The following is a 25,159-nucleotide window of genomic DNA, read 5'->3' on the forward strand; positions in this document are numbered from 1 at the left end:
TAACTTGGAAAATCCACTTACAAGACACTGGTTGGCCCAAGGCTATAATAGAAGACACTTGTCTAAGGTGCCATGCAGTGGAACTGAACTTGGAACCATGTGGTTGGGAAGCAAGCTTCTTACCACACAGCCATGCTTGCATCTTGTTTGTTTTTACATCGATTTTTCCATGCTGCCAGGGGGGGGGGAGACAAATGTATTATTGAGGCAATGTTTTACAACCAGATGGCCCTTCCTGTTGTTAACCATTAAGTATTTTTCAAGTAAGAGATACCTTATTCCACTTGTCTTCAAGATTCAAAAGCCAGTAAATGACCCACTGACAGGGGAAATTACAGCAATGTCACCACTCATAGCTGAATGATTTTCACAAATATAAAGACACAAGGGATAAACACACTTATGCATGCACACGCACACAATTGACAGGCTTCTCTCAGTTTCTATCCACCAAATCCACTCCCAAGGCTTTGGTCAATCCAGGGTTTGCAATCAAAGACATTTGCCCAAGATGCTGCAAAGTGTTATTGAATACATTTCCTACACTCTAAGTGCATTAATTAGAAATATTACTGGTGAAAAATCTCTCTCTATCAAAAATTCACAACAAAAGAATAAATGAACAACACTAGTGACTAGGTTCAAATAGATATAAAAAAATATACAATACAAAATAATTAAAAATTAAAGAAAATCAAATCTTACCAACTGATCTGCAAGCAAAAGCACAGTTTTTGGACTGAATTTTCTTGAACAGAAATTAAATAGATCTTCAAGACTGGGACCAAGAAGCTCCATGACCATGACATTGTAATCGCCTTCAGCACCACCCCATTTGATTGTGGGAATTCCTACTGAAAATAGTTAAAAAAAAAAAAAAAACAAAGTTCAAAACAATGTCTTTACATTTAAAATTCTGACATAAAAAAAATAAATAAATTTAATACTCCAATTCAGTTTGAGAACTTTTTACAATAAAATCAATTATCAAAGACAAAAACTATATAGTTTTTAGAATTACAAAATATATATTTAGAGCCTCTGCTAGAATCAATCACATATGTCTGTATAATTGTTTCTGATATAGGCACAAGGTCTGAAAGTTGAGGGCTGGGATTGTGGGGGAGTGAATTACATCAACACCAATATTTCACATTTTATTGACCCCGAAAGGATAAAAGACAAACTCAACCACAGCAAAATTTGAACTCAGAACAAAAAGCTGGAAGAAATGCTACTTGGCATTTCGTCCAGCATGCTAACAGCTCTGCCAGGCTGCTACCTTAGGTATGACTATATAATAAAATAATTCACAATTGTCACACAAGTAAATGATGTAATCAGAGTCAAAATTAAACAGATTTATTGCTTGGTTTTCAAACAATTTACAATTTTTGTTTTCCAAATTCTTTGTATCAAAACTACTTTAACAAATCTTTTATTACAAGGAAGTAAAACATCAATTTAATTCATATTTGATAAATAAATATTTTCATAATCTTTTACTATGTCTGGGGAAAGTGGACACACAAATTCACATAAAGAATCTTGCAAACCAAATACAAAACAAAATTTTCATAACCAATATTCAGTTCTTGTATGAGGATACAGGCAGGGCCGTGTGATTAAGAAGTTTGCTTCTCAACAATGTGGCTCCGGGGTCAGTCTCACTTTGCAGCACCTACAACAAAGTGCCCTCCACTAAAACCCCAGGCCATCCAATGCTTAATAAAGGCATTTGGTAGACAGAAACTGAAAGAAGCTGTGTGTGTGCAAAGGTTAATAAACTATGCTGCACTATGGCCACAATTAGTGACGTCACTATTTGTGGCTGAGCTGATGGTCATTGACGTTTCCTGTCTGCTAGTTCTGTGTTATCGAGTTTCTTGGGAATAAAAAACAACTCCCATAGCTTGAAAAACAGGTAAGGGTTGGCAACCAGAAAAGCATCCAGCTGTCAAAATACTGTTTTCATTACCTCCCATCTAAGGCCACGGAAAAAAACAGACATTAAGTGGAATAAATGGATGAACAAAGCTACAAAACCTTCCATTTGTAATCTGGTTAGCAATGATTAACGAGCTGTTGGTCAACAAATCAGTGATGGCCTGACAATAACATTTTTGTTTGCATTCAATAACCCACGTTTTTCATAGACTACCTCCCCCAATAATCTAATATTTGTGGGGTAGTTTATGAGGGACCATCATGTATGAAACAACATTAAGAGAGCCTTTTCTTCGTTGAACAAGTTATTAATTAATTGAACTATAAAAGTGTTTTGCCAAACCCACAAAGAAGACTATACAGCAACTCAAGCTGCTAGAATGTCTCTCAAATCACACTCTACTTTCTTGAAGACACAGTGAATAATGTAGTCCTGGTTGAATTACTTTGGAAATCTAACCGAATGGTAACAGTTGGAAAGCCTTCAATCATAGAATTGACCTGGGGCTTCACAACATCAACAGTACTTTGTGTGGACATGGTTGTTTTATTGTGAAGTTTGGTCAGAACAATAGGCAACCTTTTTTCAGAAGTGGATCACAGGAGACATGACTCCATCATCAGGCATGTTGCACTACTAAAAAAAGTGAAGATAATTTTTCATTAGGCATGCCATTCAAAAACTCCCATGGGCTGCAGTTTATTCATGAATAGAGTGACACTATCCTGAGTTTCATTAGACTCCTGTAATCATCTGCTCATCAACCTTATGTCAAATCATCATTAATAATTTTCAAGTTGATCAAGATTAGTTCCACCATTTACCCTTATTAACTTTAGTCTAGTTGGTACAAAAATCAGCTTAAATGAAATAGATAAATAAAAAGGTTTGATAATAAAAAAAAATTAACAAACAAACAAGGCTTAATTAAAAAAAAAATAGCAAAAAAATGATAAATCTTTTCCATTTTACTTTTGAATTTTGAAGGTAATAAAAATAATTTAATTTTAGACATCTAAAAAAAAAATTGACATCAAAATCCTTATTTTACATTGAATTACTTTATGACAACATTGAGAGTATTGATCTCTGACCTTGTGACCTTTCAAATAATAAATATACAGATAAAATATGGTCTATTTAAAATAAATGTTATATTGGTTCACTGTTAAAAAAGTACTGGACTTCTGAACAAGAATCCTACCAACAGACATTGTACTATGTGTGCCCTTATGGTGCATAAAACCTTTCAATTGTAAACAACTATCACACCTACTTCTAATTTCACTGGTCAGTGAGTGTTAACTACTGTTCTAAAACATCTGCTTTGTTCATTTTATAACTTTAGTCCATAAATAAACAAAATGAATCAAATGGACTCTTGACAAGAGTAAACTTACACAATATGTTGGAAGATAAAAATTTTTTTTTTAAATCAAACAAATCACTAAAATTTTTAAACAGTAATTGATAGTCAACCTTTGTTTCACCAACAGAAACAGTGCAATATCTAACTGAAATTATGTCAAAACTTTTAGTAACTTATGCATATACTGCAAACATAGCATTCAACCTGCAAGAAATAGCAGCCAGATCTCCTTCAAATCCAAATTTTTTATCAAAAGGAAAATAAAACAAGGAGAAACAGGCAATGATAAAATCTGTTGGAATCATTGCTACGTTAAACTACACAATTACATATCTAACAACCTCAATAACCCTGAACTGTGAACAAAGCCATAACTGAAGTGTATAGATTGAACAAGAGGAAGATTATCCCGGTTTCAGATGACAAATCCATTGCAGTGAAAGTGGTAGCAAGTACTGATGCTTAGCATAACAAACAAGTTTTACAGGACTGTATTTCATAGACTAGCTGACTAAACAGCTGATGACTAATGGATCAGTACAACTAGTATGTTTTATTGCAACATAAAAAAATAAAAAAATCCAGAATCAGACACACTGAAAATAATAACAGAAATTTATATTCTTATAACAAAGATCTGTTTCTAAGATTTAGAAATATCTGAAGCAGAGTGTGTCAATTGTTTAAAAATAGAATAAAATGCTTAATAGTTTATCACTGATCAGGAAGTAAAAGTACAATTATAAAAGATTTTATTATAGAAATGATGACAACATAGCTAATTACATGATAATACGAGGTCTTATCAATAAGTATCCAGACTGTTGCCATAACGAAACTGAAGCACGCAGAGTGAAACCACTTGGCACAGATTGACCTTGAACTCTGCAGTGCATGCGCATTAAGTTTTAATGTTCTAGCTCACTTCGGCTATTTACAGCAGTGCTTGGAAGGAAGGTGTGTAGCGGGTGATCATCACACTGACCATGACAGAGAAAGTTGTCATGGCAATACCTGCTCAGAGGCCTATGCAAAGTTGCAGAAAGTGTATGAACCACACACAAGTGTATGAGTGGTTCAGATGTTTCCAAGATGGCTGAAAAAAATGTCGATAATGACAAATTTTCTGGGAGACCCACAACCAGCAGAACTGAAAAACATCAGATATGCATGCAGCTGTGAGGAGAAATTGTCAAATCCCCATCCACGAGTTATCAGAGGGTGTGCAGATTAGCTACGGTTCAGTTCAGTCCATTATCTCTGGAGGCTTGGATATGAGATACATGTCTGCCAAAACTGCTTTCAGCTGACCAAAAAGACACTCAGGTTTCAGTGGCACAAGATTTCCTTGATCGTGTTGAGAACGATGAAAACTTTTTTAAAACTTGCAAAGGTCTCTGAGCAGGTATCGCCAAGCTTTTGGCAAAATTTGATGCAGATTCTCTACTCAACTTTTTGTGTCATGGTCAATGTGACAATTACATACTACACACTTTCCTTCCAAGCACTGCTAATAAACAGCAGAAGTGAGCTAAAACAGTAAAATTTAGTGCACATGCACAACAGAGTTCAAGGTCAGTCTGTGCCAAGCAGCTTCACTCTGCGTGCTTTAGCTTCGTTACTATAGCAACAGTCCAGATACTTATTGATCAGACCACATATATTGAAAAAAAAAAGAAAAGAAAAAAAGAACAAATAAAACCCTATCACCATCAGTGTTTAACAGACTGACCTTGAACTCTGTTGTGCACTAAATTTTAATGTTTTAGCTCACTTCTGCTATATGGACTTCAACTTACAAAAAATATAATTGGTACATTTAATATTAAGCAGAGAAGACAATTAAACCGTGTTGATTTTAATGTATAGATTACCATTCATCTAAAACTTTAAAATCTGAACTATTCCAAGCAACTTGGAAATAATCATTAAGCAACATTAAATATATATTAAAATGTAGTATATCTCAAGCTGTTACACTTGAACATTTCATTTATCTATTAAAAATTAAAAAAAACAACTGACATAATACTATTTCAAAACTGCTGACACAACTAGATAGGTCTAAAAAAGAAATGCAATTCAAAATAAATATGGAGTTAAAGTTCTAACAGAACATTTGATATGAAATTTCAATATTGCTAAGATATGAAACAAGATTTATACTAATATAAAGACAATAGCATCTAAAATAATCATAAAAATTCATAAACATTATAGAGAAATACTTGACTCAGGTACAGGCAGAATAGACGCAAGGTTGAAGTATTAGACAAGGTTCATTGTTCCAATATTAATTTAGCCAAAAGAAATAATAACAACAACAACAACAATAATCTTTTCTACTCTAAGCACTAGGCCTGAAATTTTGGGGGAGAGGGCCAGTTGATTAGATTGAGCCCAGTACACAACTGGTACTTAATTTATCGACCCTGAAAGGATGAAAAGCAATGACTGTAAAGTTCAGATTCTAGAACTACTAAAGACATGACCAAGGATTGAAACCTTTTACTATGGAGCAACAGATAATTTCAGCATTAATTTTGTGACATGACTTCTCTTTCACTTCACAATAGTAAAAAGGAAATCAACTGAGGTAATAATAGGCAAATTTCATAAGTATTACCAAAAATCATAATAACCAAAAATATAATTGGAGTGGTTATTTTACAGTTAGATGACCTTCCTACGACTAGCTACTTAACTATTCACATTCTGCTTAATTTAGACATTGAAATATTTCACATCTTTAAGTCACTGAAAAATGATCTCGTGCATCAAACCACATTTCTTGAGCTTTTGAGGATCCTATGGGCAATTATTCCTCTTCAGACCAGGTGTGTGTGTGTGTGTGTGCGTGCGCGTTCAAACTCATGACTTGAGTTTCATTCAGCTGCATATGAAACATATTTTTGCAAAAGCACACATACAATATACATGTTTGCTAATTGTAACTACCTCTAGTATTATCAAACAGAATAGATTCCAAAAGACAACAGGTAAATATTAACACAAATCATTAAAAGAGACCAGAGAAGAAAAACAAACAAAAAAACAATAGCTGTAACAATAAGGTTTGTTCAATCAATACAGATGAGAGTTGGCAGGATCTCAGTGCTGTATTCAATGAAAGAAATTTTAATGAAAAATACATTAGGATTTCTTGCAGACTGGTTGAAAACAATAATTGTAAATGCACCAGATACAGCAGAGTTTAATAGAGATGCGGGTAGCAAGGGAAGGCTTGAAATAAAAACTCTGGTTAACACAAATGGCTTACAAGAAGACAAAGATAAATTCTGCTAGTTAGAATGTAGCATATATATATATATATATATATATATATATATATATATATATATAGAGCCACTAGGATAAAAACTGACTGGGACAAAGTCCAGAGAATTGTCTCTTCCAATGGTGTTGAAAGGTTTTGCTGTAAGAAAGGCAGACAATATAAGACACCATATAACAGTGAAATATGTAAGGATGATGAACAAAGGAGACCAACAGTGGCTGGGGAAAAGAGAAAAAGATAAAATATGATCCATTGAATGTGCAAGGTTAGATACAAATAAATTAAAGCAGCTTGGTACCTGAGCAATTAGCAATGTACTTAAGCCAGCCAGCTTGGCTGGTATGTGTGTCTAACCCTTTAGCATTTAAACTAGGCTTATCTGGCCTCTCACACATACCCTACAATGTCCCTGTGAATAATGTGAAGCTAATGTGAATAAATAAGCATTACATTTGACAGAGTTATCTGAATGCTAAAGGGTTAATGTAATGAATACATACTGAATGAAAGATCTAAGTTAATGGAAAGCTGACAGACAACTGGGTCCTTCCTTTGAACCGTCCCTTCCTCATTCTCACTGCCAAACATAAGCCACAAGGCAACTTCACTAGTGCTGCTGGTGAAAAAAACAAAAGACAAAAATCCAGCAGACACAGTAAAAGTTCCCGACATCAGGAGATAGTTCACTAAAATGTCATGAAAACAACATAGACTAATGTATAACTATAGTTATAGAGCAATTATATAAAATCTAGATTATTTGAAAATCATTGAGCTTTATCTCATGATCAACCAAAAGGAATTTCACCTCTTAAACACTCAACAGGGGACCAACTCTAACGTATTAGCTCTACTTCTGTATGTTATAAAGCACTGATAAGTTTCTAAACACCAATCAAATTCTGAATTTTACATGTCATTTCATAGATATTGATAAACTAGTGATAAAAATCTTTCAGAACTAGTCATCTTAATACTGTAGCATCTTTTCCCTGCTGCTATCGCTAGCTTCACTATTGTGCTTCAGTTTGGTCCAACAATCATCAAATGTATTTTCAATAGTACTCCATTCAATAATGTGACAAACTGGCAGAAATCCTCAGAGAGCGAGAAAAAGGCTTCCCAGCTCTTTGCAATATAAGTTCAAACCTTGCAAAGTTTAACTCAGCCTTTAATCCTTTCAGGTCAATAAAGTATTGGGGTCAATGGTATTGGCTTGCCCCTTTTCCTCAAAATTAGAATCAAAAAGGACTATTGTCATCTCCTGGTATCAGGTGAGACGACAGCCTATTTCTGTGCTTCAATACCACATTACTTGGGAGACAGTTTATGTATTTACTACTTAGTACTTCGTTATACTTTAATGTCTGCATTCCACATACATCAGATTGAACTATCATTTTTTTTAATGCAATTTCTAGTGTATATCTTATAATACACACTCTACAAACTATAAAATAGATCAAATTTAATGACATGTAATAAATATGCTGGTCGCTGCTTTCCAGAAACAATACCAGCAGCCCTTAGTTACTCACAGCCAGCTGCAATCACCAGTCAGGATATTAGATCCATATTACATCTTTTAATTGGATGACAACCACAAATTAGATTTCCTGTCTATATTTTAAACATGGCCACACCCTATTATCTTAAGAAATAGGAGCACTCAGTCAGTTACGACGACGAGGGTCCCAGCTGATACGATCAACGGAACAGCCACCTTGTGAAATTAACGTGCAAGTGACTGGGCAATCCACAGACACGTGTACCCCTAACGTAGTTCTCAGGGAGACTCAGCCTGACACATAGCGTGACAAGGCCAGCCCTTTGAAATACAGGTACTACTCATTTTTGCCAGCTGAGTGGACTGGAGCAACGTGAAATAAAGTGTTTTGCTGAAGGACACCACGCATCGCCGGGAATTGAACTCACGACCTAACAATCATGAGCTGAATCCCCTAACCACTCAGCCACGCACCTTCACTTAAGAAATAAAGGATGCAATGGATAATGTTGTGCTAGACATACTGTATGTGAAAATCTGACAGGATGGCCATTGCTGAAACACTTTTAATTAACAGTAATGATATACCTATTTCTCTGGTGATGCTGTCTTTTGAATAATTCTAGTTTTATCTTTGGTTCTAATCACCTTAGATCTGTTCTTGGTAACCACTTTCACAATACAAGAATTATCAGCTTACTATGGAGATCAACAGTCCAAATACCAGAACGTTTGTGTGTGTGGAATATTCAACAATGTATGAAATGACAGAATTTCCTCTTACCTCCACCTTGCATCATTTTGTAGATTTTGCTTTCTATGTGTAGCTGTGGGTGTTTTGTTTTCACACATTCTAATTTGATTGCCACTTCCTCACCATTAGATATATCAGTACCTTTAAGAGAAAAAAACAAAAACAAAAATAGATTTTGGAATTACATTAAAACAATACTGAATACAAAGGGAAAAGTTTATATTTTAAGGGAAGAAGGGAGAACTAGTTTTAATTTTCAAATAGTTTGAGCAGCAGAGCAGATAAAATTTGTAAAGTAAAATAAATTTTTGTGCAATGCAGAGAAGAAATGAGTTATGACATAAAGGAGAGGAACATACTGTTACTAAAATGAGTTGTTTCATTGATATTAAACTCAAAAGGTGAAGAATCTTCTGCTTATTCTACCATGCATGGTGAAGTTTGTATACTTTAGAAGACCAGAAGCTTGATATTGTGAGTAAAGCCCTTTACCAAAGTTCCTTATTCCAATGAAAAACTTTGCTCAAAACAGTGTGATTCTTGTCTCCCCACAACAAACAAACTGATCCAAATTTATGAACTTTACAGCTTTCCTCCAGTATTTGCTCACCTCTTTATTATATGAAAATTATAACAATTAAAATTAATTAATTTCACACATATTCATCAAAAACAGAGAATCTTTTTTAAATCATTTTCACACTACAACCTGCTACATGAGAATAATCATTATCATCATTTAACATCCACTTTTCTATGTTTGCATGGGTTGGACAGAGTTTAGTAGAAGCAGATTTCTTGAGCTGGATGCCCTCCTGTCACCAACCCTCCCTTGTTTCCAAGCAAAGTCATATTTCCCCATGACCAGACATGTTTTCAAGGAATGTTGGAAATGAATGACACTGCTTGTGTGACAATGGCACACATTTACAACTATACTGAAATATCAAAACAAGGAAGCACAAACAGACAGACATACTCACAAACGTGCACATATTCATATATATACATACAACAGGCTTTTTTTCAGTTTCCTTCAACCAAATCCACTCATAAAGCTATGGTTGGCCTAGGGCTATAATAGAATACACTTGCCCAAGATGCCATGCAGAGAGACTGACCCCAGAACCATGTGGTTAGAAAGGAAACTTCTTACAAAACAGCCATGCCTACACCATAATATGTAACAATATTAAATTCCTGTGTATGCCTTAAAAATAAAATTTTGAAAACTGCAGTTCTCTTTTTTTTTTTTTTACTTCTAATCAATAGAAGCATCTAGAGCATTAACATCATTAATAAAGTTCAGAGTAATTAACATTTATAAATCTTATATTTACAGTAGTTTAATCACTAACCAACACAGTGGGTCCGATTGTTTCACTTATAGTTTCATCTAAGTTAAACCCAATGCACCTTTGCCTGAACATGTTTTTTGCCAAAGCTTACTCGTTTACACGTAGTCCTTCATCAGAGGAACAACAAAGCTGCACAATACATATGGTTAAAAGAAAATCTAAATAAGTCATTAATATTCTTCGTATTCTCTTGCAACTGGTACAAAACCAATCAAAGACGGTTTTTGTAAGATTGGCTTTTGTGAGGAATTCAAATCACTTGAAAAGTATCACATTTCTAGTATCTATTATTCCATAGAAATTAGATAACCTACAAGGCAAATGTAAAAACGTCCTACTTTTCTAATGGCAACCAAGAAAGATCAACAAAATTATCTTATGCAACTATTTTCAGTGCTCTACTAAACTATCAAACCTTTTAGCTTAAGTTCTAATGATTCTTTTGAGTTGAACCTATCTAACACTGCCTCTTGTTCTTTTATACAAAAACTACCCATTTTAAAGTATTCATATCTAAACCAAAACCTTCCAATTAAAATTGTTTAAAACACCAGCTTCATAAATGAGTTTACTAAATTTCTCTAAACTCCTCTTTACTCTCTTTTACTTGCTTCAGTCATTTGACTGTGGCCATGCTGGAGCACCGCCTTTAGTCAAGCAAATCGATCCCAGAACTTATTCTTTGGAAGCCTAGTACTTATTCTATCGGTCTCTTTTGCTGAACCGCCAAGTTATGGGGACGTAAACACACCAGCATCGGTTGTCAAATGATGTTGTGGGGGACAAACACAGACACACAAACACACATATATATATACATATATACGATGGGCTTCTTTCAGTTTTACGTCTACCAAATCCACTCACAAGGTTTTTGTCGGCCCGAGACTATAGTAGAAGACACTTGCCCAAGGTGCCACGCAGTGGGAATGAACCCAGAACCATGTGGTTGGTAAGCAAGCTACTTACCACACAGCCACTCCTGCGCCTACTGATTATTTAAAATTAAAAAAAAAAAATTGTATTTCCTTACAGTCATAAATGGATTATAACTGCCCCACCAACCTCATATAAGTCTCATGATTTGGTTTCATCACATCCAAAACATTTTTTTGTTTTACCCTAGTTACTTTTGGCTTGTCAGAACTATCCTCCCAACTTATACACAACCTATCCCTCATTACAAAATACCAGTCCTCACATTTTATAGTAAGCACCATACTGCCAACAATTAACAGATTTCATACAGTGAGATTCCATTAGTCGACATAAACTTCTCCCTCAACTGCTGCTACTGCTACTACTACTGACAACTGATTAACCAAAGAAAGAGTTATCAGCTTAGTATTATTCTCTGTTTACACTACTTTTAATTTAATAAATGGTTCTCTATCAGATTCCTGGAGTGCTACTTAACAGTGAAGACTAGGTCCAAAACAATCTTAATAGCAGCAGAACAAGAGAATAATAGAATACTATAACTGGGGATACTTTATGCTACAGACATAAAAAAAAAAAAAACTATTCCACTTGATACCAGAAAAAGATTACAAATAAAATACGGGATTTTAATGTCTATTTTATGAGCAACAAAAGGCATAGGGTGGCAGGTTTGAAGTGATGAAAAGATCTTGTTAACTAATCAAAAAGTAACTTGTGACCTGATTCTTTTAAGATGCCCCAATTCAAAATTATAAACTCTATGACAACAATATATACAGGGGTAATATTTCAACTATGTATGAGATTTAAGGACAGCTATAGTGTCTAATTGGATAAAACTTTCAATCAAAGCTGACTTTGGTGACCCTGTAACAGAGCCACATACTGAAGATTTTTCTGACATATTATACCACTGGTATACCACATGTGGTATACTGGTATACCACATATTATATGCTGGTATACCACTGCCTTCTGGCATTCAATTTTCTCCCTAAATTACTAAGTGAACTTATCTATTTACAGTCAAGGGGACAGGGTCATACTGTGCATCAAGTGTCATCCTCACACTCCCAGCCTGTCAGGCAGACTTCCACAGTTACCATCTTAACAAATTTCACTCCCAAGACTTTTGTCTATTTACAAGCATGTGCCTGACAATTCACAGCTGAAGTAAATCAGACAGTATTTCAATTAAGAAACAATTTCTGTGATTCATACTTTAATGATTCAAAATTATAAATAATGAGCAGAAAATAAAATCAGTGTTGAAATCGTTAAACCAGACGTGACATGTAATTTTCATTGCACATATTTAACACTAAATTAATTTACAGTAAATTACATAATTAATTCAGTTTAGAACTTCTGGGTGGAAAAAATGAAGGAATGGTATGTGAATTTGAATCTTGGAATTGATAACCATCTTGAATTTCTGAAGAATCAGTTCTAAAAAGCAGAAATGTTATGTTAAGAGAGATACTTGCAGAATAGTAAATGAACTAGATGTAAGCAAGATTAAAAACTTATATTAAACTTATTATACACAGTTTTCTATTTAGTAGGGATGTGGAGTTGGTACACAAAACCTTTAACTGATTCCTCAATTCACGGTGCCATTGACCAACTGCATTTTTTTGTAATTCAAAGAATGTGTTTCTTACATTAACTGAAAGCACACAACATACAGTCAGTGTAAGCCAAATTGTTGTGGAATTTTATTTTATATTGAAGTGACAAACCAGGACTGCCATGTTATGTTGGCAAAAATCTTTACTCTAAAGTACTGTTGCTGAATATCTCTCGTTGTGAGATTTAAAAATAGTAATTTTCTAATCTCTGATGCAGTTCAAAATAAAGGATATAACAGATTTTAAAATCCTTTTGGTTAAATAGATATTTTACATACATCTATATAAATGAGCAATATTTTACCTATGTAACTTATTTTATTGTAATGAACTTATATTTATTTCTCAGGCCTCTGCTAATAACTCCATCCAATGTCTCCTCCTCTCCAGAACTATGTCCCTTCAACTCTTGTTCAAACTGAACAACCAACTAAGCCCGTCCTGTTATTCCAAACACCAAATACAGGAAGGACTGAAAATGTTATTGGTACCACGTCTTTGCCTTAATGAATTTAATTAATTCTAAGACTTCCTGAAGAATCTGTGGTTATTTTTTTATTGATTAGATCAATTCAATCAGATGTATTCACTTTATATAATGAGACAACATTATTGCTTTTCATGTTATGCAATACAGGGAACAGGTTTTCAATATTCAGATCAGGTTAACAATTTCATTTCTATGAATACTCAATTCATAGCAACTCAAATGCAATTCATTTAACGAAATAAATGAAGAAAATTCAATATTCTCAACACCAATTCCACAAATTCTTTCAAGTGGAATCATCAGGTGCAGTAGTGTAAGACACTTTAAACATTTGACAAAATTAACATTCTTGTATCCGATCCAGGTCAAGATTATATATAGCAGCTTTAGTTCTACTTTATTCAAACAGAACTAGTCAATTTTCTTGCATTCAAAATACAAAGGAGGGAAGATTTTAAAAAAAAGTGAACCTGGCTTACCAAATCCTGAACCTAGCTTACCAACTGTTGATAGAAAATATATACTCAAGCAGTAAGGCAAATTAATTCTTTATCAATAAAACAAAAATCTAGCAGTCTTTGTGAAATACAGTTACCATATTCTGAGGTTATAAAAAATTGTTTCTGATCTGATGAATAAACATTCATCTTGAAAACAATAAATCTGGGATACAACTGTAACCAAGTTGGTGATCAATCAAGACTTCAGAGCAGTATTTCTCATGTTAGGGGAGAATGGGGTTGAAAAGATGGGCAAATTGATTTCTTGTTAATAAAGATGGAAATGCCAAAAGTTTTCACTAAAGAGTGGGGAGCTGGTATTTGTCCTTATGAGAACCACTGCGTTAGTAGTTAAAAGAAGACACCTCAGCTCTAAATACAGTTGACAATATCATTCAATCATTATAGCTAGGAACATTTATTCAGTCATTTTAGAGAAATAAATTGGCCACAACATTTTCAAAGCGAATAAAGTCTATTATATAGATGGCATGGACTGACTAACTCCAAGATCACAAGCAAACCAAGAAAAAAAATGTTAACAATATTCAAAAAAGAGGCTTCATTAAATACAACACAATACTGATAACAAGACATTTTTGTTTTACATTTATGTCTTGTTGCTTTATAGGAAACCAAATATTTACTTCTGATGAAAGAGTTGCTACTAAAACTAGCAGCCAAATCTCACTCAAATTACATCATATCAAGTTAACCCTTCAGCATTCAGTTACTAGGTCAAATATAACATCTATTAATCCATGTTGTTTTGAATTAATCATGCATTATCTCGTAGCTTTGAGATTTTGATGTGACTATATTTTTAGAATGACATTGTGAAGTAGATAGATGTTAAGAGGCCACATCTGGTTGGTTTGAAAATAAAACAGGTAAAATATTTGGGTCAGATAATGGCTGATTCAAATGCTAAAGGGTAAAAGAAAAAAAAACAACACATTGGATAATATTGTCCTGGATTCACTGCCTACAAAATAGATGGAACGGTGAAGGATGTGGAAATTTATTTTTCATTATAGGTCTAACATGGGAACAGACCACAACACAAACATTAAAAACAAAAGCTTAGTTATTCTTTAATACTTAAGTTATCTACAGGAAAAATCCAGGATGTTTTGGGCAGATTAAAACGAGGTTTGATTTAACATATCAGATGGAAGTTAAACTTGCAATAACATATGTAACTTGGCATGCATACATAATTTACGATGATATCACTTAAAACTAATCAATAATTTTCTCTATTTTCTTTTATTATTGCAACACAAAGGTCATTGTACTTTCAGTTCTTTTAATCTTGAAAGTCTTTGCTTGTTTATGTTTTGTACATTAAAAATAGATAAAAGAAATGACAAGAAAAACAATGAAACTATTGCTTAAAAACAGTATATATCAAAACTGCATAAACAATTTGTGATTATATTTATACTGAAATTGATTGGCCAGGTTTCAATTAATATTGAAATTAATCCGTAATTTGGAAGTATTTAGTCAACTAATTTCTTTCTTAGATAAAATTATGGAGTGCTTTAATTTATTAACGTAAACTTTAAGATTGATGGGTTTTGTATGTAGACCTAACCAGAGGTCAAGAACTCCACAACAGTGCATATAAAAATGTTTCAAACCAAATGGTGAATAAATCAATAAACAGGTGATGGTTAAGAGATAAACTGATGGCCAGCATGAACAAGAATAAGAAATATAAACAGAGATTATCTGAATTCAAAACTTAAACCACACCAAGTATAAATACATATGACAAAGGAGTCTATATGCAGTCGTTCAATCTTCTAGGAAATAACAGCTTAATTTCCTATAAATCACAAGCAGCCATGTTAAATAAAGACTATAGTGTAGTCCACTAAACAAAAAGGCAGGATGAGTAACTTTGGATATTCGTTTGATTAGGATTTACTTGGGACCAAACAGTTGAGCAAACTAAGGAGTCTCTACACACTGCATCAAAATTGGTGAAGAAGGAATAGAATACTCAGCAGCAAAATTGTTAACGTAACATTCAATTCACAATTTAATATTTCCATTATTGTATCATTCCATCATTTAAAGAAAAAGAAATTGTATAAAAAATTGATATATAACTATCTGCCTTACTCGGTAATTCCCGGAAAAGTAGGGCTTATCTCCTGGTCTCGTTCTCATAATTGTTTTGCTAATCCAATAGCAACAATACTAAGTATGCAGCTCATAAAACAGCCTTTTGTGCATTTACAGAGAATACTGAACTATCTTACATAGGATCTTGTTTTTAGGAAATCCCAATAAGTCATGAATACCAAAATCATGAAGTCAGTTATGTAATAACATGTAAATCAGTTAGCCGATAGTAAGAATTCAAATAAAGTAGCCCTGAAAAGGGCTTCGATGCATTCCCAGAGTATATAGAACTTAGGAGGAAATACCAATAAGGTATGTATACCAAAATCGTGAAGTATGTTATGTAATAACAGGCAAACTGGATATGAGATTATAACAATTCAAAGTAAGTAAACTCTGGAAAGTTCTTCATGCAGCACCTGTCAATTGGCTGAAGTGACATGAAAGGCATTGTCATTCATGGGATATTCGTGAATAAGTCACTAACTGAAATAAGTGGATCTTATTGTTGAGGAAAATACTACCTGCTTGTTTAAGAGTTGCTCTGGGCACAGTGCAAAAATAACCCTAACAGTTCAAATACTAGAAAATAAACATACTCAACTTGATTTATATCAAATAAAATGTAATAGTTTGAAAAAATTTTGCATAGTCGCCATGGAAACAGTACATCAATGGTAAAATTTGCAAGTAAGTTGTGGCATTGATATCTCCATAACCCATGGTAAGATTTTACTCAAATTTGTTTTAAATGAAAGATCTTAGGTAGGTCTATGAAATGTCATTAAATTTAACAACTTCTTGTAAGAAAGTTCACTTAATGTAGAATGCACATGTATTCATACATCGTAACCACTGGCAACCGATCACTCTAATGATACTGCTTCTCTAATAAATGGAGGGAGAAATGACTAGTGGGCAAAAGAGAAAAATAAAGAAAAATGAAAGGGTTATTTCCCCTTGGCTTTTAAAGGAAAATAGATGGGACTCTTTCTAGGGGCCCTGGCCTAAACTGTAATGAGCCTAGTAACAAATTGGATGTTAGTTTAACATGTATAAAAAGTTTCATGAAGATTCGCTAACAGATGTAGAAGGCAACTAGACACAAACAAACAGATAACCAAACTATCACAGGTGGCTATGTGGTAAGAATTTTGCTTCCTAATTACATGGTTCCAGATTCAGCCCCACTGCATGGAATCTTGGGCAAGAGTCTTTTATTAAAAGCCTTGGCCAACCAAAGCCTTTAGTGGATTTGGTAGACGGAAACTGAAAGTAGCCTGTCATGTGTGTGTGTGTGTGTGTAATAAATAATAAAAGGGACCAGTAGAATAAGTATCAGGCTTTAAAGTACTGGGGTCAATTCATTCAACTAAAATTCTTTGAGGCAGTGCCCCATGGCCACAATCTGATGACAGGAACATGTAAAAGATATCATCACTTATTGAGGCACTATTCTCGTCAGATGCTCCTCCTGTTGCCAACCCTTGTTTTTTACTCTGCTGGAAATGCAAATGTATCACTATTACCCAAACAGTGTCAATGCAGACACAAGGGAAACATGCCCACACACACACATTCACATGACAAGCTTCTGTGCAGTTGCAACCAATTTCACTGACATGATATTGTTCAGTCCACAGCTTTAAAAGAAGACACTCGTCCTAAGTGCCACACAGTAAGATAGAGCTTGAAACTTAAATGGTTACAAAGTAAATTTTAGTACACAGCTATGCCCTTACCTATAAATGCTTCTTTATATCAATCTATATAAAGACAAAAACATGTTGGTGCATGTTTCTGCAAACATGACTTCCAGTACTTGATCTAAATCACATAGTAATACATTGGTCATATCAACAGAGGGAACTATCCAACTATCTACATTTTATGTACTGAATACTATTCTTTAAACTTTTGCCACAAATAAAAGCCTGGATAAGAAAAAGAAAATGGTTATCTTTGAATAAATGCAAAAAATGTTTCCTGAAGACTATATCAGTTATCAAGCAGTAAGACTGAACTAAATAACACAAATATTATACATGCCATGGCTAAGCAGAAAATGGGAGTCAACTTTTGCAAAGATGCAGAACAAGACAATTTCCAGTGGAGTTTTGAATTGAAGAATAATTATCTGCACTAATTAACAAAAAGTTCAGAAATGACCCAGAGGATGAAGATGTACTGGGATATAAAATATCCTAACTACTTACATTTCAGTGCAATGCATAGCAACATACATTTGTAAAGATAGTAGACCCTTCATCCAAAAGAGTTTCTTAAACAGTCCATTATACAAATAATGGCATAGCAATGCTGCTGTTACAAAGATGGAAGCCACTTACAAACGAAAGTGAGTGAAGGAAATAAGGGAGACCAAAATGTAGCAAGGTTCAATAAGTTCACTATTTACACCAATAAACCACCAAAAATGAACAAATGGGGTTGTGACACCATAATTGATCAAGTTGTTAAACATCAAACAAATTGAATTCACAAACCACTAGCTGCTGAGACTTGACTACCCATAATAGATAGAAAGTGCCAACAAAAGACAACAACAGAGAGGTAAACTAATAGCCCTTCAACAAAAACAAGTGTTAAGTGACAGGCTTTGATATAGAATTTACAAGAATTAAGCCTGTCAATTGTAACTCAGCTCCAGTATGTTGTAAGTCAATCTCCACCTCATCACTAGACATGTTGTTTCTTTGAAGTTACATCTAAGTTTTTTTTTACTTCCCTAACTTCCTTCTCTGGATTGTCCTGTACCTCTGGCTTCTGTCCAGATCTTCCTGACCATCAGTGTATCAGGAGTGTTACTATTTCCATGCCTACCTCATTTCCTGGTTAGTACCAAGTCTGTCTGGTTTATATATTCTTCTGAATGATGAACCCTCAAGTGCTTGACTAATTTACTGAAGTAATACAGCAAATGGTTAGATCAGTTGCATCCTAAAATTAACAGAAGCCCAGGGACCATTTCATTTCACATATAACCGTAGACACCATAAACATCAAAAAATGATATGGCGTTGCCTAATATGAACATTAAAATTACTCTTTTTGATAAAAATGTTACTAACCCACGAGGTGTTGACAAATAATACCAAACTGAACTGGGTTGATATCCTTGAGTAATTACACAAATGACTAACTATTAAAGCAGATATATGTAATTTTCCCAGAAAAAATTTAATGAACAAATAATCTACTAAAAGTATGAATTGATCCTCCAGTTTAATGTTAAACAGTTTTTTTTTTATTGATGATGATGATGAACTTGACATAAAAACAAACATTAATAACATACATGTATCATTTATCATCATTTTAATATCCACTTTTTCATGCTTGCATGGATCTTGAGGTAGAGAATTCCTGTGGTTGCATGCCCTTTCTGTCACCAACCCTCACTTGTATGACAGACACTCATTTACAACCATCATGTATAATGTCTGGGCGTGAGTAGACACATACATCCCCTCCACACACAAGCACAAATGTATGACAGGCTTCTTTCAGTTTCCATCTATCAGATCTACTTACAAGGCTTTAGCTGGCCTGGGGGTATAAAAACCATTTATCCAACGTGCTCTGCAATAGGACTGAACCAAACATTACATAGTTGAGAAGCAAGCCTCTCAACTAGTCATATCTGTATGTGCGTATATTATATATGATCATCATCATCATCGTCGTCGTTGTTTAACGTCCGCTTTCCATGCTAGCATGGGTTGGACAATTTGACTGAGGACTGGTGAAACCGGATGGCAACACCAGGTTCCAATCTGATTTGGCAGAGTTTCTACAGCTGGATGCCCTTCTTAACGCCAACCACTCAGAGTGTAGTGGGTGCTTTTACGTGTCACCCGCACGAAGGCCAGTCAGGCGGTACTGGCAACGGCCACACTCAAAATGGTGTAGTTTATGTGCCACCTGCACAAGAGCCAGTCCAGGGGCACTGGCAACGATCTCGCTCGAAAATTAATTGGCAGATGTTACTTAGTGACTCGAGGGCCAAAAGTTTCATGTATGGACCCTTAAAATGCCATTAATAAAACTCCTAGCCCTTGAGTGAGTTCTGCTAATTAGAATGTTAAGTGAGCGTGTCTCTGTTTGTTCCCAATCCACAAAAGACATATTCCTAACCATAGGGAAATGTTACCATGCTTACAAATAGGTGTGGGTTGGCAACAAGAAAGGGATCTGGCCATAAAAAAAAAACATCTGCTTCAAGGAATTCTGCTCGATCAATACAAGCATTGAAAGGTGGACATTAAAATGATTTTATAAAACAATAACTTTTCGTATCAGGTAAAAATTTAACAGCATTTGTGTTAAAGTTCAATTTTTACCTACATATATATATAATATTAACATATACCTTAATATATAATAGTGGGTGCATGTGTGTTCGAAATTACAGACTAGTTTTGCAAAGGGATACATCTTTACGAGGAAAATGTTGAGTAATTTTCTGAAATTTGTTCTTTTTAACTTCTGAGAGAAAAAAACTAAGAATATCAAATACCCCCAAGGTACTTCAATAGACACAGAGGGACTGAACAGGAAACCGTGTGGTTGGGAAGCAGACTTTTTACCACACAGCCATCTAGAAATATACACACACACACACATATTTCGAGAAGAGCAGGTAAAATATCGATATTAAAACCATTACAACTAATTATATCATATCGTAAATCACAGCAATGAGAGAAAAATGAGATCCATCCCTAAACTATACAAAATGAAGGACACCAGAGAGAGACAAAAGATAGAAAGGGGAGAAGGAGCCAAAGTTTAAAGGGTACGCATATATATATATATATATATATATATATATATATATATATACACACACACACACATATCTATATTATACACGCACAAAGTTGGAAGTATTTAGACTGTTTTTTTTGTTTTTGTTTTTGCGAATTCTTATATTTTATTCCTGAGAAACGCTTCTGAGATTTTCAGTAAATAAAAGAAAAGAAAAAAAGAACGAACATTTCCATTCAAATGAAGCGATTGTCTAAAAAGTCAAGATAATTATTTTTGTATCATATTTTTTCCCGGGCACATTTTTATTTCATTCGAAACTAAGAACCAAAGATTTGTGGGTGCACATACAACACATACACACAGAGGTACAGAGTTTATGTATTTTCTCTGTGTGTGTGTGTATATATATATATATATATATATATATATATATATACACACACACTACTTGCAATATATAATATATACTCGTTACAGTGTGTATACAATACACAAACGACTTACAATGTGAAACATACACCTACACTATAATATTTAAAAAATGTTATACCCACAATCTGATATAGAATAAAGTGTGTATAAAGATATGTTGTATATACAATTAAACTAAGAAAAATATACGACAGCCTCGTCTTTTGTTTTATTTCTTTAATTTAATATTTTCAGGAAGAAGCAGAAAGTAAATTCTTCACTCCGTCCTGAGTCACAATGAAATGTTTTATATTCAACAATGCAAAAACATTAAGAGCTGCGATGAGTGTGTGAACGCAAATAATAATAATATATTTCAGCAGTAATAAATGGAAAGAGAGCCAAATGTTTTCAGCAGCGAGCAAGACGAAGAAAAAGAGAGACCAAAAGAGACGAGACGAGCCGAGACGACGACACTTCCATCCTAAAACCAAAAACTATCCGCCATGTTCTTTACACCGAACAAAAGACTTGGCGAAGTTGGTAGCGAAGCAAAGGGGGAAAAGACACCTTCCACACAAATATACCAAGTCGCATTATACATATGAAAATATATAAAGACATTTACGAAGCAAGAATTGGTGGTTGGTGGTGTTTAAAAGCCTCAGGTCAAGCCTTGCGATCAAACAAGCCAACCTTACAATCAGTATAAAGATTACGTTAAGTCAAGTCTACTTCCCCCGCCACCTTTTTTCTTTTTTTAAGATGTTAGGATGTGGTTCGAGGGAGATTTAGCTGCCGTTTCTAGGTAGCAGAATGACTACGCAGATAATTATATATATATATATATATATATATATATATATATATATATGGGAGAATATACAAATAATAACATATAATAACAATATAACATATATATATATATAGTTTTGCACTATGTAACACTACACTCGAAATTTTGCATTGAGTACTACTTTTATAAGTAATCCACTTTGAGTGACGAATCAGTTTCAACTAATAAATAAAATACATACACACACACACACAGGCTTCATGGCCAGAATGAAATATCTGAATGTGTATACACACACACACGGACATATTTACCTTCGCCTAGCCTATATATATATATATATATATATATATATATATATATATATATGTACACACACACACACACACACATTATACATACATTACACACACACACGACTCACAGAAGACATAATCAAAGGCATTCAGCTGTGACTAGCCAATCTTTTATTCTGTTTATCTGAGACTAAAACTATTCTCAGTCCTTCACAAATAGAAAACAAAAAAAAAAAGTGGAATGCAAGTCAAGTTAGATTCGCTGCTGTTTCTAGCAAAGTGGTTATGCACGCGAGATGTCTTTCAATGGAGGCAAAATGTAGTGTTGAGGATAATAATGATGATGTCTGTAAATTTACAAGAGCAGAGATGAAGGGAAAGTGAGTAATAATCGCTAGAATAGACCTCACTACTTGACAGGTAGTGCATTTTATCGACCCCGGGTGGATGAAAATTAAAGCCGACCTCGATGATTGTAAAAACAATGTCTAAATCAACAGCTTATAAAATTAATGTAGAACACACAACACATATTTAGATATATGTAAGTGTGTATATATAAGAAATTATATTTATACACACACTAGCTTATTAAATGCTGTGTGTCAAACATTTTTCCATCGCTTATCTCAAAATTCATGACTTACGTCACCAATAAAACAAGAAACGGATGAACATCACACATTCTCATTGACAAAGAAAAATTAAAAGAAAATGTATTAATGGGAGTATTTTGACCGTCTCAAATTAGTCACTAATTGCTTATCAATTTACAGATTTTACACAATGTGTATATGTGTGCATATATACGTGTGTATGTATAATTATGGGAAACAGTTGTCGTTGATAACCTTTCTTCGTGCGACCCCAAGTATTCAGGAGAGAGATTTAACTCGGGGGGGGGGGGGATCTTTCGGGGTCAATCGAGTAGAAGATATTTTTTAAGAAGAAAGGAAGTCGGTTTTGTTAGTTACTAGGACGAGTGGACAGCGTAGGAAGGTTGGTTTTTGTCAGCTGGCCATCGGTTACTAGGCAGACCTTGGCAAGAGGGTGTTTGTAACTGCCTATCCCTTCTTCCACCGATAAAATAGGGAAACATGGAGAGTAATACACAAAACACGTGCGTGGATTCTGTTACTGACGGGGGAAGACTTAATGCGTGAGAGCTTATCAGTGACTTATGTTGCATCATATATATATATATATATATATATATATATATATATATATATATATATATATATATATATATATATATATATATATATATATATATATATATATATATATATATATATATATATATATGTGTGTGTGTGTGTGTGTGTGTGAGCGCACTGGCATTTTTATGTGACCACACATAAAAAGTAAAAGAAAATGTATTACTGGCTACTTTTTCAATATATTTTATCTATACGATGAATTGAGGACTCTTCTAAACTACATGCGAACGCAATACTCTCTCTCTCTCTATATATATATATATACACACCAGTGAGTGGACAAACGAACAGACACTCACATATTTTGGGAGTTACGGGTATGGATCAAAACAGTTTGTTTCAAGTGTATGTATGTATGTATATATATATATATATATATATATATATATATATATACACACAAATAAATGAATGTACACATACTAGCTAAAAAAAAAAAAGGGCATACATGCATTTCCCCGTACATATAACCTAACGTGTTTCACCAAGCTCTATGTATTTATATATACATACATGCACACTTCTCTATCAGATCAATATATATATAATACATAGTCAAATCCCACGCCAGGTAATATGTATACATATATACACACACACACTTCACGTCAATGCATCCATATTTCTAGATCCCTCTCTTACTCTCTATCTATCTATCTATCTATCTAATTAGATAGATACATACACACACACACGTAATCTTATCGACACCAGCTACAGCCTATGTATTCAAGACAGGTGTGTGTGTGTGTGTGTGTTTGCTACTTGTTATGAGTCACACAGACAAGTCGACAGTGGAAATTATATCTCCCCACGAGCTAAAAGCTTCACTCATCTACTTCATCATCTAAGACACTCCCACCATTACAAACACTCAACGAGCATCACCAGCCACAGACACCGAGGGATGACAGTTGTAAAGGCGTCTGAAATTTAAATATTTCTTTTTCGCCAAGAATGAAAGACACACAGAATCCGTACGGACCAAGCCAGCAGAACCACACAAAACTTAATATTAAATATACAAGCTTCCAACTTTTATTGACGCGATCTACATAAGTGTGCGAGAGAGTGTGTGTGTGTGCCCATATATATACTTCCTATATGCACCAGGTTTCATTTCTGACACAATCCAGCAACGGTTTAAAAACCGAGGAGCCATCCATTCTCATTACTGAATACAATTATCGAGATTATCCTGGCGATTATTGAAACGATTTAAAATATGCATCTAGCTTGAAGGTGCGTGGCTTAGTGGAAAGGGTATCCGGTTCACGATCGTAAAGGTTCGATTACCGGTGGCGCAGAGGCCTTGAGTGTACGTTGTTCCAGTTCACTCAGCCGGCAAAAAACGGGTGGAACCTGTTATCCAAAGGGCTAGTCTTGTTACATCCTGTGTGATGCTAAATCTCCGAGAACTACCTGAAAAGTATGTCTGTCTGTCTGTAGAGTAAGTACTCAGCCACTTGTACGCTAAATTTCACCATCAACTGGAAAACTAGTCGTCATAACTGACAGTGCCAGTCCACAATACCGAACAATAGTATATATTATACACACGCACGCGTATACATGTATATTTATTATCTATATAAACCCATACACAGATACATGTAACTGTGCGTGTGTATGTATATTTATATATATGTATATATCATCATTTTTATGTCCCCTTATCCAAATCGGTAGGTGCCCATTTGTTGAGGCAG

At 34.3% G+C, this 25,159-nt stretch overlaps 1 protein-coding gene across 5 annotated transcripts in view; it reads right to left on the reverse strand.

The window, feature by feature from the left end:
* Positions 1 to 25,159, reverse strand: part of LOC106874451 (casein kinase I) — a 94,327-nt gene that overhangs the window by 37,359 nt on the left and 31,809 nt on the right. For all 5 annotated transcript variants that reach the window (XM_089339676.1, XM_014922189.3, XM_089339677.1 and 2 more), the window contains exons 3-4: positions 8,907 to 9,017; positions 706 to 854 (exon numbers count right to left, since the gene is read on the reverse strand). In XM_089339676.1, the coding sequence (XP_089195802.1) occupies positions 706 to 854; positions 8,907 to 9,017 (260 nt within the window). The remainder of the gene's footprint in view (positions 1 to 705; positions 855 to 8,906; positions 9,018 to 25,159) is intronic.

This window comes from Octopus bimaculoides, chromosome 22 (assembly GCF_046866305.1).
Source record: "Octopus bimaculoides isolate indiv1 chromosome 22, ASM4686630v1, whole genome shotgun sequence".
NCBI lineage: Eukaryota > Metazoa > Mollusca > Cephalopoda > Octopoda > Octopodidae > Octopus > Octopus bimaculoides.